Source organism: Ornithorhynchus anatinus, chromosome 3 (genome assembly GCF_004115215.2).
Source record: "Ornithorhynchus anatinus isolate Pmale09 chromosome 3, mOrnAna1.pri.v4, whole genome shotgun sequence".
Lineage (NCBI taxonomy): Eukaryota > Metazoa > Chordata > Mammalia > Monotremata > Ornithorhynchidae > Ornithorhynchus > Ornithorhynchus anatinus.
Genome location: NC_041730.1, coordinates 103,356,549 through 103,371,450, shown reverse-complemented (window position 1 = coordinate 103,371,450; position 14,902 = coordinate 103,356,549). Strand labels below are relative to the sequence as shown.

Genomic DNA, 14,902 nt, shown 5'->3' with positions numbered 1-14,902 from the left:
ATATGGGTCTCTCTGTCGCGTCAGCTCTTTGAAGCCTGCCTCTCCCAGCCTAGTTCTACTATCTCTCTTCATGCCACCTGTCAGCTTGGTGACTTTGGGCAAGTCACTTCACTTCTGTGTGCCTCAGTTACCTCATCTGTAAAATGTGGATTAAGACTGTGAGCCTCAAGTGGGACAACCTGATTACCCTGTATCTACCCCAGCACTTAGAATAGTGCTCGGCACATAGTAAGCGCTTAACAACTACCAACATTATTAGTTGATTGACTGATTCACTAAAATCATCACCCTCTTTTCCACTCCACACTCAAAATGTCTGTGTGGCTGGCACAAAGTCATGTTCTTTTAATCTCTTCATCAGGTTTTCAGTAGACCCAGCAGATTTGATCCTTTAGACAGTCAACTGGTTCGATTCCAGAGAGCCTTCTGTTTGTTCTTTTCTCCTGTGCAGGAAACACTCAGCTAATCCCTATCTGATAAAAGGCCTGCCATCGAAAGCTGCAAGCAACTGAATATGATCTGCTGTTGAGGTATGTCATAGTTGCTTTCCATAGTCTGTAATTATTGTGTCTATTTATGGTCACATTTTAGAGAAGAAGAAAGATTTAAAAGAAAAATTTAAGCCATTTCATATGTGTTCAAAAAAATCTATGATCACATGCAGGAAGAATCAAAACAAAACTTTTAGATCTGGAAATAAGCAGAATTTTGTTCAGCTGAAAAAATACTGAATGAATTATGATCCTAATTTGGGGGGATGGATTCAATTATTTAGACATTAGAAACAAGCCTACAGCAAATCACTTCTAGGTAAAATGTTTCAATAGTTCAGTGCTTATTGTCTTACTACCTGCTAGAGTTTTTACCCTGAATTACTTCTTCAGACTTAACTATGTTAGCATCTACAATTTTCAGAGGAGTGAAAACTCTGTTTCTTTCAGGTTCATGGCCATTGTTCTTAGTTTGAAATAGCCACGATTTCCATATTAAGAAAAGGTTGCATATAAACAAGAAATCTTCTTGTGCTGATAATCTGGAAGAAAATGAGGGGTGAGCAAAATACCATAAATATGTATTTTTCACATTAGACTTTTATATAAATTTGTTAGTATAAAGATGGCAAATCCATGGCAGTGATGCCAAAAATATAATCTTTAGTCATGGGCCAACATATGCAAAATAAGCTCCCCAAAGGTGGAGGCTGTGAAAATTAACTGGAGCCCTTATTTCTTCTGTACTGGACTTGGGGCATTTTATTAGTCTTCCAAAAGGAAAAGAAAATAGCTCAGGTGAATTCTGGGGTGATGAAAGGCAGGTGGGGAGTTGAGAAAGGGAATCCTCCACTGAGCCTCTAGACCCCTAGAACCCTAGACTGTAAACTTGTCGTGGTCAATATAACACTTTTTATATTGTACTCCCCCAAGCGCTTAGTTCAATGCTGTGCACCCAGTAAGTGCTTATGATGGATTAATTGATTGAACCAAATAGCAGAGTGCTAATAATAATAAATGTGGCATTTGTTAAGCATTTACTGGGTGTCAGGCACTGTACTAAGTACTGGGGTAGATACAAGCAAATCTTGTTGAACACAGTCCCTGTCCCACATTGGGCTCACAGATGCAATCCCCATTTTACAGTTGAGATAACTGAGGCACAGAGAAGTAAAGTGACTTACCCAAGGTCACACAGCAGATAAGTGGCAGAACCGGGATTAGAACCCACAACTACCTGACTCCCAGGCCCGTGCTCTATCCACTAGACCACACTGCTTCTATAGAGAACCTGCTACCTAGAGAAGCCATGATTCTCATGTCCTTACGCTGGGGTGTCATGCACAGTCTAAGGGGACAGCCTCCAATGTACGACTGAATCTCAGGGTATACTGGAGTTGCCAAAGAGACCGTGGTAACATGGGAGAGTTTACAGTCCCTGTCCTGGACTGTGCCGGAGGCAGGGTTCCCCCGATCGACCAGAAACTTGATGGCTCATTTCCCTCCTGAGTTTTAACCAGCTTTATGGGCAACCTGGAGTGTTTAATTGGTGTTGAGACTTGCCAAAGCTTAGCCCAGGAACCTCCATTTCAGTCAGGAGAGTAAAAATAAAATTTATATTTTGGATTTATAAACAGGTGTTAGGAAAAAAATCTAAAATGTTCAGGACTCTTCCAGTAGAAGGCCCTTTCAAATACCCTTTTGGGTGACTGCATCTGTGGCAGCATAATCATCACTGGTAATGACAATAATATCACACTCCACAGGCAAACTGTCTTGGTTTTGAAATTGGGATTCAGAGGAGGAAACCTTTTGCTCTCTTGCCTATATGTTTGTCCCCCTATTCTTGTTAAACCTAGTCTCTATTTACAAAATACCTCTGGGACAAACATGTGAATGCATTTTCTTTGCTTTCATTTTTAATTTGATGACTTTCTTCACTGACATTCCAACTTTAGGGCTTTTCTGAGTTCTTGCTTTGACCTATCCTTGCTAGGGCAGATAATGGCTCCTCTCTCTCTAGGATGTGGCAGTTGTTTTTGAAGATTTACTTTATGTTTTCTGTGGCAAATTTCATAACATTTTATCAATCTCTCTTTAATTCAGCAAATGAAATTTTGGTACACACAGGAAGAAAATGGGAGTTAGCACATAGTTTGAGCAAATTTGTGAAAATTAGGGAGTTTCATGATCAAACTCAAAAAGGGAGTATTGGAAGGTGACGGGATAGTGGGGCTCTTATTTTGGCCACAGCACAAGGGCACCAATCTAAGATGCTGCATTTCATTCCTCAGCTTAAGCACACACCTGACACTGTATTGTATGGTTCAGCGCCTCCAGGATATACAAGGGCTGGAACAGACTCTCGGCCTGCTCCTCCAGCTGGGTTTACTGCCTAGTGCAGTTGTCTACTGCCTACAACCTCACTAAATGCTCTGCTGGTGCAGTGGTGAGCTTCCCAATTCTGCCGGCAAGTCAGAGATGGCCTTTATTCCCCCCAACTCTCCCCTTCCTCTCCGAGTTTTAGCCTGTAAATTGGTGATGGCTTGGAGCTCTTGTAGGGTAAGTCTGAGAGCGTGAACTTCAGAACTTCAGAGAGTCCAATCGGGCAGGACCAGCCTTTCACAGGGCTGGCAGGAGGCAGAGTGAAGCCCGGCCTGGGGTGACGCTGGATGACACTGGGTGCAGTGGCTGGAGATTAAAAACCAAGAGGTCAACCCTGAACGGACACTCCCGCCCTCTCTCTCTCCTTCTGTCACGATGGAGTCAAACCCTTCCCCAGTTCACTCATTTCAGTGTGAAATGCTCCAGCCATGGCTACGCTGACGAAAAACCAGGGCCTGGGTACCCCCTGGCTCCTCATCTCATCTCTTCGAGGCACGGGTGGGGTGCTTGTCTCCTCCCCCAGCGGTCCTGCCACCTCCACGGCAGGAACCCCTCAGACCGTCCTAAAGTTCTTCGCTCTCCACCACGGTCCGGGAGGAGCACGAGTACACCATGGTGCTCTCCGAGGAGAAAGCAGAAAAAATGTCAAGTCCTTTGCTGGGGAGGGATGCGAAGCGGCTGCTGCTGGGCCGCACCGGTATCGGATGTGGGATCTGCTGGTGCCACTGGGCTGGAAGATCAAGAGCAGAAAACATCAGTCCCCAGGGGACTTCCCCCACCTGATAGCCAGTTTTATTTAGCACCAGCCAGTCATAAAGGAAGAATCATTTGATGAAGTCTAAGTGGATATCGTGATTGAAAATATGAAAATATGGATATGAAAATATGAAACATGAAAATATTTACAGTTTTCCTCTTTCCCTTCGTGTATTTCCTCTGTCTCTTTCAACACCCATATTCAGTCAGTCACCAACCGGTCGGTTTTTCTTCTATAAAATCTCCAGATTCCACCCCTTCCTCTCCATCCAAACTGCCACCACGTTGGTCCAAGCATTTACCATATCTCAATTTGATTGCTGCATCAGCAATAATCCCAAAGCTGTCTGCCTCCAGTTTTTCCCCTCTCCAGTCTGTCGTTGGCCCTGCCGCCCAGATCATTTTTCTAAAATGTTGTTCTGCGCCTGTCTCTCCATCCTCAGAAATTTCCAATGATTGCCCAGTCTTCTCCACATGAGGCAGAAATTTCGGACCACTGGCTTTGAGGAATTCAACCAGCCCTCTCCAACCTACTTATCCTCACTTTTCTACTACACCCGGCTCACACATTTCATTTCTCTCAAGCCAATTTACTCACTGTGCCCCAATCCTATCTTTCTCCCCTACAACCTCTTGCTTACACCCTTCCTTCTACCTGAAACTTCCACCCCTTTCACATCAGGCAGACCACTGCTCTCCCGATCTTCAAGGTCCTTATGAAATCACACCCTTCCAGGAAGCCTTCTCTGCTTAATCTCTTACCTTCCCACCCCATTTCTCACCCTGACTTCACTGCCACTTTAACACTTCTATGTCCCTTAAGCAGTATACTCACCCACTACCTTTTAGCACTTATGCATATATTGTCATACTCTGTTGCTTCTCCCAACCTGTAATATATTTTAGTGTCCGTCTCCCCGTTTGGATGGTGAACACCTATAAGACTGGGACTGTGTTTACTAACTCTACTGTACTCTTCCAAGCTTGGGGTATAGTGCTCAATAAATATTACTGAGTAACCAAAAACACATGCAAATTTTTGCAAAGGGTCTACCAGTCATATGATAAGGATCAATGATTTCCCTTGCCATCTCTGCTTGTACACCTCTCCTGCCTAACAGTAAAATATATGCCCTACTACAGTAAATTCAAAATTGCAGTTCTTGTGAGACTAGTAGGTAGCCAAAAATTTGGGCACTCACAATACAGAGTAGTACAAGGGAATAAATAGTCCGGCTAGAGAGGAGTGCTTTGCAAAAAAATTTACTTGGCTTGGATAGGCAACCACCACATTTTCTGGGAGAAACACCCTCTTTTAAAATTAGGCTAATAATGAAAAATAGCAGAAATCCATGAAACATTCATGGTATTTTAAAATCCTTCCCTCTAGACTGTAAACTCATTACGGGCAGGAAATGTGTTCACTAATTCTGTTGTATTGTGCTCTTCCCAGCACTTAGTACATTGTTCTTCATATTGTAAGCATTCAGTGATTGACTCCCCCTCTCCCTTCCCATCCCCTCAGCACTGTACTCGTCCGCTCAACTGTATATATTTCCATTACCCTATTTATTTTGTTAATGAATTGTACATTGCTTTGATTCTATTTAGTTGCCACTGTTTTTACGAGATGTTCTTCCCCTTGACTCTATTTATTGCCATTGTTCTTGTCTGTCCGTCTCCCCCGATTAGACTGTAAGCCCGTCAAACGGCAGGGACTGTCTCTATCTGTTGCCAACTTGTTCATTCCAAGCGCTTAGTACAGTGCTCTGCACATAGTAAGCGCTCAATAAATACTATTGAATGAATGAATGAACTTTACTAACTGCCTGGGTGAGTTTACAGTCTTCAGGGGAGACAGACATTAAAATAAATTACAAATGGGGAAATGCAGTATAAGGAGGAGTAGAGCATAAGGAACTAATGTCATATGACTAATGACCCCACACCAGGTTAACCGTTCCTCACTCCACCCCCAGCCCTTCTGAAAAGCCCTGCCCTTGGCATTTATTCTAAGTGCAATGCTTTCATTTCTACTCTGCTTTCCCTTCCTCCATCCCTCCATTGGAGGGGTGCTTGGTCGGGTGCTTCTTGTCTATCTCGCCGCTGACCTCTCATCCAAGTCCTGCCTCAGGCCTGGAACGCCCTCCCTCCTCATATTCGACAATTACTCTCCCCGGATTCAAAGCATTATTGAAGGCACATCTCCTCCAAGAGGCCTTCCCCGCCTAAGCCCTCTTTTCCTTATCTTCAACTCCCTTCTGCATCACCCTGACTAGCTCCCTTTATTCATTCCCCCCTCCCAGCCCAAAGCATTTATGTGTATCATCTGTAATTTCTTCATATTAATGTCTGTCTCCCCCTCTAGACTGTAAGTTTGTTGTGGGCAGGGAATCAGTACAGTGCTCTGCACACAGTAAGTGCTCAATAAATACGATTGACTGACTGGTGCTAACAGTCTGGGAAATGGCTCAAAGGCAGTAGGGAGAAAATAGAATAATCGAGGAGCTGGATAATCAACAAATTGGATCATCAGCTGTGGCTGATACCTTGGCAATGCAGTTGTTGCAATGCAGACAAAGCAGGCTGCACATGATTTTCTTCCCACTCTCTTCCCCCCCTTTTTGTCCTCTCTCCCCCACTGGCTTTAGGCACCACTTTCCTGCCCCTACCTTCTCTGTGGTTTCCCCAAGCTCCCACCCCCGACTTGTTCCCAGTCTGCAGCTCCTGTGTCTCCAGATGGTAAAGCTGGGGGCTGGGGACAGGCTAGGCCGAGATGGGGAGGCAAGCAACTCCCCAGGACTTTCCTCCATGTCCTGCCCTTGTCTGGACTCAATCCGGCCTCACCACCCCCCAGCCCCAAGCTTGGCAGGCCGAGGAGCCGCCTTCTGACAGGTGCGAGGTAAGTGCCGGCACTAAATTAAAAAAAAGGTGAAAAGACAAAAGTCACAGTGAAGAAAAGACAAATTGTGGGTGTTGCAGAGCAAGGGGGCCATGAGTCCAAGGAGGGTGGAGGGTGAAACAGAACCCAGGTGGGGGGATGGTAAGAAGAGTTCAGGTGGAGATGCTGGCAGACACAGCCAGTAAAATCAAATGCCTTCCGAAAACCACTTCATCAAGAAATGAAATTCACTAGGTGGTTGTGGAACCATAATCAGTTACTGAAAGTGATTTCCTCTTCTGGCCAGGAGGCTTTCCTACTGCACCCTGACAAACTGGATCAAGAAGGCTCAAGCATGTGAATGAAGAGTGAACCAACACCAGATGGTGAAAGATGTTTGCAACTCTTCAGTTGACCATTTTGAACACCTAAACCCTAATGGCACCAGCATTAGCGGATCAATTTGTTTACGGCTGAAAACAGTCCAAGCTGTCTGATTTCAGTTAAAGGCGGCTGTAGATTGAGTCTAAAATTGAGTCCTCCCCCTCTAGACTATAAGCTCCTTGCAGGCAGGGATCATGTCTACCGACCCTGTTGTACTGTACTCTCCCAAAGGCTCACTACAATGCTCTGCACAGAGTAAGTACTCAGTAAATACCACTGACTGAGTCAAACCAGCCACATTACACTTACCATATATGTCCAACCTGGCAGTACAGGAAACGATGCCAACTTCATTCTTAGCAGACAGTGTGTACCATCCGGCATCCGATTTCTTGGCTGGTTGAATAAAGAGACAGACGTAGCCAGTTGTGTCCTGGTGCATGCTGGAGGGAGGAGAAAAACACCGTGAATTTTTAGTGGGGTTTGTACTTCATGATTGTTGTTACACTAAACCACTTAAACTAATGATGTGATCCAGATAGTATGAAAGGGCATATTTCTCCCTAATCACATTGCTAGAAAGCTATGATTACAATGAAAAAGCCAATTTTCCTTTATCTAGGTTAGTGATTTCTTTCTCTAATCTCACCTTTGGTTTACACTGAATCAAGAAATGGCTTCAGCCTCTCCATTCCACCTCTTTCCCTAAAGGTCTCCCTTTTCTGCTCCCATTCTCAAAGTAGAAGTGGATGTATCATAGCATTCCTTACTACATGGAAAACAACTCCAACTGAAGTCATCGACACCTGCTTTCTTGCCCCCCTGTGACTAAGAATTCCAAAGGGGAGAAATGAGACCCTGCAACAGCAAGATCTTAACTTTAAACAACTCTTCAGGAAATCTGGCCCCAACAGTTGTTCACAAGCCATCTGCTTGAGGATTGGGCTGATTATCTGGATTCTCTTCCTGCTTATCTTTATGGTCTAGACTCATCCCTAATCTACTCACAAGAGCAATCAAGTCCCAGTGCAAAAATATTACTACTACTAGTACTTGGGGTATTTGTTAAGTGCTTACTATGTGCCAAGCGGTAGGTAACTATAAGATAATTAGGTTGGTCACAGGCTGACCAACGCAGTGATTCAGCTGTCCTTGGGTTCAAAGTTGATACAGCTGATGATGAGTTTGAACTGCATGAGTGGTACATGACCGGTATTCTCTTCCAAAGAATTTGGCTGATGTTACTAGCAATTCAGTTCAATCTGCCTTTCCAGTTTTTGTCTCTCAACTGGTCTGTGAGCTCTTGGCTAGGAATGATATCCTCCTTATAGCGCATGAAATTCATCATCATTCAGTGCCCAAGAAATTGCCTGAGAATTATTCATTAGCCAGTTGATGGGCAGGTTCAAACTGTGGGAGGTTTGAACCCATGTAAATGGCTGATCCAGTCAGATTAGGCAGGGACGGTGGGCACCAGGGATGGGCACAATACCTGATCCTGTCTCTGGTGAAAGGGATGGTTTCGTTGTCCTTCTTCCAGAAGAACACAGGAGGGGGCATGCCCACCACGCGGCACTCTAATCTGACAGGGTGTCCCTCTGGGATGCCACAGTTCTGCAGCTTCTCCAGGAACACGGGTGCTTTCTTCACTTCTTTGGCTTGGGGAGAAAAGGACAGTTAGGTCTTGGTTACCAAATGCTTTGGGCTTGCACTTCAAGCCAGTGGCATCATAGGGATTTTAAAGTAACTGGACACCTATCTCTTTGTTCATATTCTCAATTGCCTCTCCCCAAACTCCACCCCAAACATGTTTCCATGACTTCTTACATTTTCTGTTTACTACATTTTCCCATCTAAAAAGAAAGCGAGGACAAACAACTGGGGTATAAATCATTCATCTGTCTCTCAAGGGGTACTTCTGCCTCAAATATCCACAAAATTGTAATCTCTCACCCACCCCACCACTTATGTATATATTCATATATTTTGTTGCTTTTCCAATCTGTAATTTATTTTGTAGTCTGTCTCCTCCACTAGACTGTAAGCTTCTCAAGGGCAGGGATCACATCTACAAAGTCTACTGTGCTCACCGACGTGCTTAGTACAGTGCTGTATGGAAAATAAGTGCTAAATAAATACCACTGATTGATTAATTAATTGCTAAATAACTACCATATTGAGGGGTGCACCTTACTCATGGGCTGAACATTAGAGGAAGACCATTCCAGGTAATAAAAATCATCATCATCATCATAAGTGGAACACTTACTATGTGTCAAGATCTGTTCATAAGTGCTGGGGGTAAATGCAAGTTAACTAGGTTGGACAGAGTCCCTGTCCCGCATGGGGCTCACAGTCTAAGTAGGAGGGAAAAATGGTACTGAATGCCCATTTTACAGTTCAGAAAACTGAGGCACAGAGAAGTTAAGTGATTTGTCTAAAGTCAAGTGACAGAACTGGGATTAGAACCCAGGTCCTCTGACTCCAAGTCTTATGCTCTTTCCACTAGGCCACGTGCCCACTTGGCCATGGTAACTCTTTCAGTGGTGGCACTGTGGTTCTGAGAAACAGTCCTGCCTTGGGCAGATAGTTGGTCTGTGTTGACTGTAACATGCATAAATTAATTCATTAATGATGTACAGGCTGTGCCTGCTTTCCCAGCGCAGTTTGGTTTGCCCTTTGGAGAGTGCTTCTCTGTAGGAAGTCTTTTTTAAACACACACAAAAATGTGCTTCCTAGAACGAAGGCAAACACAGGCAGAACTTCTGATAAAGTCACTTTGTAGTAGGGAGCTACAGGTGCCCAGGCCAAGATTTTGTCAGCAGACTGATGAAAGGGAGATCCTATCAATCCAAGCATTTCCTCAGTATAAACTCCTCCCCATAAGTTTATTCACTGAGAAGAGATCAAGGAGGAAAGGGAAATCCTAGCAGCAGCCAGTTAAGACAAAAGCAAGAACCAGAGGCCCAAAGCTGATGTATTTTATTTCCTGAGAAGCGTGTAAGAACCACTAGGATCAGGAAGGAGTTCGGAACTCCGGTCTTGCCCACACCACTATCTTGCTTCATTGTCAGCTGAAGGTGGTGGCCAGCTGCTTTGCTCAAGCCCTCTGGGTTGAGCTGGTGGTGGGGTGAGGCTTACCGGAATAAAAGAGTTATGAATCCATTCCATGAAACTCCGTATCAGTGAGAGGGACTATGCTGATGAGAAGTCTTACCTACTACCGTGAGCTCCAGGCTGAAGGAATTCTGTCCTGTTTTGTTGGTGGCCATGCATGTGTAGGTCCCTGCGTCATTCTGGGTGAGAGGGTCAATGAGCAGAGAGTGGACTCCTGTTTCTCTGATCAGCATCTTGTGAGTAGTGTCTGGTAGGACAGGTTGGCCGTTGAGTAGCCACGTCAACTCCGGGGGCGGCAGGCCACTCACCTAGTCAACAACATGGTGGCTGAGCCAAGTGACCATCTGGTTCCCCTGGCAACAGTCTCTATCCATGCCCACGCGAGATAGGAGGTAGACCTCAGGGAACCTGCTGGGTCAGGGCTGGAGTCTGGAGTAGAAGGGAGCAGAGTACACCTGGGAGAACATGCCTATCAGTGGTCAGGATTTTCAGGGTGTCACCTCAGCAGTAATCATGTCTCTCCTCACCCAGGATGGGATGAAATGAATTGATCGATTGATTGACGTGGATGTTATGAGTTGTGATGAGTCCCAGGTTTGAATATAATTGCAATATGTTTCAGAAATAGGGTGAGGGCCTCAAAGTGGGGATCTAGTCACCAAGTATGCACTGGCTCTTTGCACCTGGAAACAGTATTTCATTTCCATCTGGGGATGCTTTTAGAAAATAGCCACTCTGACTGAGCTTTAAGAGATTCACTTGAAACTTGAATGGGTTGAAACTTTGAATTGTTTTGAGATCCCCATCACCTGGCAGATTTTGTCTGTTTTTTAAATGGTGGACTGAGCTAACAAATCCTTGTTTTTCAGAGATTTCAATGCACTGTACTGAGCTATGGACATTCTACACCTCCAAAACATAAGGTTCTCCAGAGGAATTTGGGGTCCTGATGAGAAAGGAGAATATGCCTTTAACTACCTTATTCTAGGTAAATGGACCCAGATGAGGTACACTGGGGCACAGAGAAGTAAAGTGACTTGCCCAGGTTTACATTGCACAGCAGATAAGTAGCAGACTTGGGATTAGAACCCAGGTTCTTCTGTCTCTTGATTCTATTTATTGCTATTGTTCTTGTCTGTCCGTCTCCCCCGCTTAGACTGTAAGCCCGTCAAAGGGCAGGCACTGTCTCTATCTGTTACCGATTTGTACATTCCAAGCGCTTAGTACAGTGCTCTGCACATAGTAAGCACTCAATAAATACTATTGAATGAATGACCCAAGTCCTACTGTTACTTGAGTTTCTACAGCATCAGATAAAAGTCTGAAATGTGAATCTGTGGGCGGTAGTTAGACAGGGTAGGGAGAGATGTGACCTCAGAGGATATTGGTTTAAGGGAAAGAATGAGGAGGAGAGAGACATGAACAATCATTCTACAGGGCACTAAATATTACTCACGTAATCACCAGATGATCAAAGAGTCCCCTATGCCCAAAGGCTAAGAATTCATGCCATCCTAACTCTCTGTCACTTAAATGCCATGTCATCATCTCCTTTTCCACCTTGACTGGCTCAGTTGCATTTCCACGGTGGAGCATTCTTGTTTTTGGGGTGAATTTTCCCAAAACAGTTCTTCTGGGGACCACTGTCAAGATTAAACTGGTTTGACCCAGCATGGCTGATCATTAGAAGTCATTAGGGCAGGAAGCCGTCTTGTTTTCATAGGCAGAGAATGTGTCTGTTTATTGCTACAGTGTACTTTCCCAAGTGTTTATTACAGTGCTTTGCACACAGTAAGTGCTCAATAAATACGATTAATTAATGAATGAAGAAAGGAATATGTTGGCATTAGCCTTAAGGCAGCTTGGCTGCCTTCTTTCAAAGTTTGGGTCTGCCTTTAGGCAGTAACTACCTGATGGATACTGAACTCAATTGTTTGCTAGAATTACTTACACACTGAATAACACAATCAGATTTGTGGGTTTCCAAGGGATTTCCAAGGGACCTGAATTATATTAGAATTATTTCCTTGGTATGGCTCTGGTCAAAGAGTCTTGTAGATGTGGTGGAATATTTCCATCTACTGTGGATGTGGAGGATAAGTAACTTTGCAGTGTACGATATAGGGGAGAATGCAATGACTTATTTAGTACCTTACAGTCCAGTCTACAAAGTCGTCCCTCGTGAGCCACCATATCCCCGGGAGCCTGAAGGAAATGAGGCCGGAAAAAGCGTTCTTGTAACGGTTCTTTATCTCCTTCTTGAATTCGAGACCTCCCCCTGCAATAAAATGTTTGTTCAAATGTTCCAGAGAAAGATAAATTTTCCTCATTTAGTTGAATAGCTATTGGTCGCAGAGTTTAGGGAACGACTGTTGTTGTGCCAAACTACCATCTTGGAAGTCGGAATCAGAAACAAAGTGCATGTAGGCCTGTATCTGGGTATTTTAGTGCTTATGGACTGGCCCTCATTTTATCCTCTTTTTAGTGCATAATTAGCTGACCCCAGCCAGAATCTGCACCCTGCTCTCTCTGCCTCAAACTCTAGCCTCCCCCAGTTCATAGCTACCCTAGAGGGAGGCTACTCTTTTCTGCCCCAGAAGAAGCAATTTCCTAAGGCACAGCCTGTGCTTGTAAAAGGCTCCAGCTCATTCTGAGTCACTCCAAAGCCTGGTTTCATATTCTGGTCTATATTTTATAGATGAAGCCCATCTCAGGGTGTGTAGTATTACTAGTAATACTAAGAGTAGTAGTGTGAAATTAGGCATGGCATTCCAATACTTATTATTTATTATTAAGTGCCATTGAGTCGTTTCTGATTCATAGCGGCTCCATGGATATACTTTCTCCAGAACATCCTGTCCTTTGCCATAATCCGCAACCTTTCTAATGGTTCTTCTGTTATCATTGTTATGGTCTCTATCCACCTGGCTGCTGATCTGGTCACCCATGACCTCCTTCTTGCCAAATCCAATGGCTCCTACTCCATTCTAATCCTTCTTGACCTCTCAGCTGCTTTTGACACTGTCGACCATCCCCTCCTCCTCCACACCTTATCACACCTTGGCTTCACGGACTCTGTCCTTTCCTGGTTCTCCTCTTATCTCTCTGGCCGGTCATTCTCAGTCTCCTTCGCAGGCGCCTCCTCCCCCTCCCATCCTTTAACTGTTGGAGTTCCTCAGGGGTCAGTTCTTGGCCCTCTTCTGTTCTCCATTTACACTCACTCCCTTGGTGAACTCATTCGCTCTCATGGCTTTGACTACCATCTCTATGCAGATGACACGCAGATCTACATCTCCGCCCCTGTCCTCTCCCCCTCCCGTCAGGCTCGCATCTCCTCCTGCCTCAGGATGTCTCCACCTGGATGTCTGCCCGCCACCTAAAACTCAACATGAGCAAGGCTGAGCTCCTCATCTTCCCTCCCAAGCCCAGTCCTCTCCCAGACTTCCCTATCACCGTGGATGGTACAACCATTCTTCCATCCCGTCTCTCGGGCCCGCAACCTCGGTGTCATCTTTGACTCGGCTCTCTTGTTCACCCCACACATCCGATCCGTTACTGAGACCTGCCGGTCTCACCTTTACAATATCGCCAAGATCCGCCCTTTCCTCTCCACCCAAACGGCTACCTTACTGCTACGGGCTCTCGTTACATCCCGGCTAGACTACTGTGTCAGCCTTCTCTCTGATCTCCCTTCCTCCTCTCTCGCCCCGCTCCAGTCTGTTCTTCACTCTGCTGCCCGGCTCATCTGCCTGCAGAAACGTTATGGGCATGTCACTCCCCTTCTTAAATACCTCCAGTGGTCGCCTATCAACCTCCGCTCCAAACAAAAACTCCTCACTCTAGGCTTCAAGGCTCTGCATCACCTTGCCCCTTCCTACCTCTCCTCCCTTGTGTCTTTCTTCTGCCCACCTCGCACGCTCCGCTCCTCTGCCGCCCACCTCCTCACCGTCCCTTGGTCTCGCCTATCCCGCCGTCGACCCCTGGGCCACGGCCTCCTGCGGTCCTGGAATGTCCCTACTCACCTCTGACAATCTAATTCTCTTCCCCTGTTCAAATTCCTACTTACAGCTCACCTCCTCCAAGAGGCCTTACCAGACTGAGCTCCCCACTTTTTCCCTCTGCTCCCTCTACCCCCCCCTTCACCTCTCCGCAGCTAAACCCTCTTCTCCCCACTTTCCCTCTCCTCCTCCCCCTCTCCCGTCCCACCCCCTCAGCACTGTACTCGTCCGCTCAACTGTATATATCTTCATCACCCTATTTATTTTATTTTGTTTAATGAGATGTACATCACCCTGATTCTATTTATTTGCCATTGTTTTTATGAGATGTTCTTCCCCTTGACTCTTTTTATTGCCATTGTTATTGTCTGCCTGTCTCCCCCGATTAGACTGTAAGTCTGTCAAAGGGCAGGGACTGTCTCTATCTGTTGCCGACTTGTACATTCCAAGCGCTTAGTACAGTGCTCTGCACATAGTAAGCGCTCAATAAATACTATTGAATGAATGAATGAATGCCTTTTCCAAGTTTTCCCATGACTTTTCCTAGCACTACTGTCTTCTCCAGAGAATTAGTCCTCCTGATTATGTGTCCAAAATATGCTAATCTAAGTCGAGTCATTTGACCTTCTTTGGTTTAATTTGCTCTAAAATCCATTTGTCTTTTGGGCAGTCCAGGATATTCGCAAAAGCCTTCCCCAGCACCACATTTCAAAAGAGTCAACGTTCTTTCTATCCTGTATTCCAACACTACCCTATTAAAACTTCTTGGTTTGGCTTTACCTGTGAGATTGAGCAGTTGTTAATCGACCACGCATGGGCCCATTCTGAACCATCAAGTGACCGGAACAACTTATTCTCCCCTAGGAAACAGAAAAGGAATATGTAGATGC

The 14,902-nt window shown here is 45.2% G+C and overlaps 1 protein-coding gene across 3 annotated transcripts in view; it reads right to left on the bottom strand.

Moving 5' to 3' along the window:
• Positions 1 to 2,151: 2,151 nt before the first annotated feature.
• The window catches only part of MYPN (myopalladin), a 131,264-nt gene continuing 118,513 nt past the window's right edge, over positions 2,152 to 14,902 (bottom strand). For all 3 annotated transcript variants that reach the window (XM_029061428.2, XM_029061430.2, XM_029061429.2), the window contains 6 exons: positions 14,793 to 14,872; positions 12,166 to 12,292; positions 10,115 to 10,322; positions 8,390 to 8,555; positions 7,207 to 7,340; positions 2,152 to 3,606 (listed from right to left, as the gene is read on the bottom strand). In XM_029061428.2, coding sequence (XP_028917261.1) covers positions 3,440 to 3,606; positions 7,207 to 7,340; positions 8,390 to 8,555; positions 10,115 to 10,322; positions 12,166 to 12,292; positions 14,793 to 14,872 — 882 coding nt within the window. In that variant the 3' untranslated portion in view covers positions 2,152 to 3,439. The remainder of the gene's footprint in view (positions 3,607 to 7,206; positions 7,341 to 8,389; positions 8,556 to 10,114; positions 10,323 to 12,165; positions 12,293 to 14,792; positions 14,873 to 14,902) is intronic.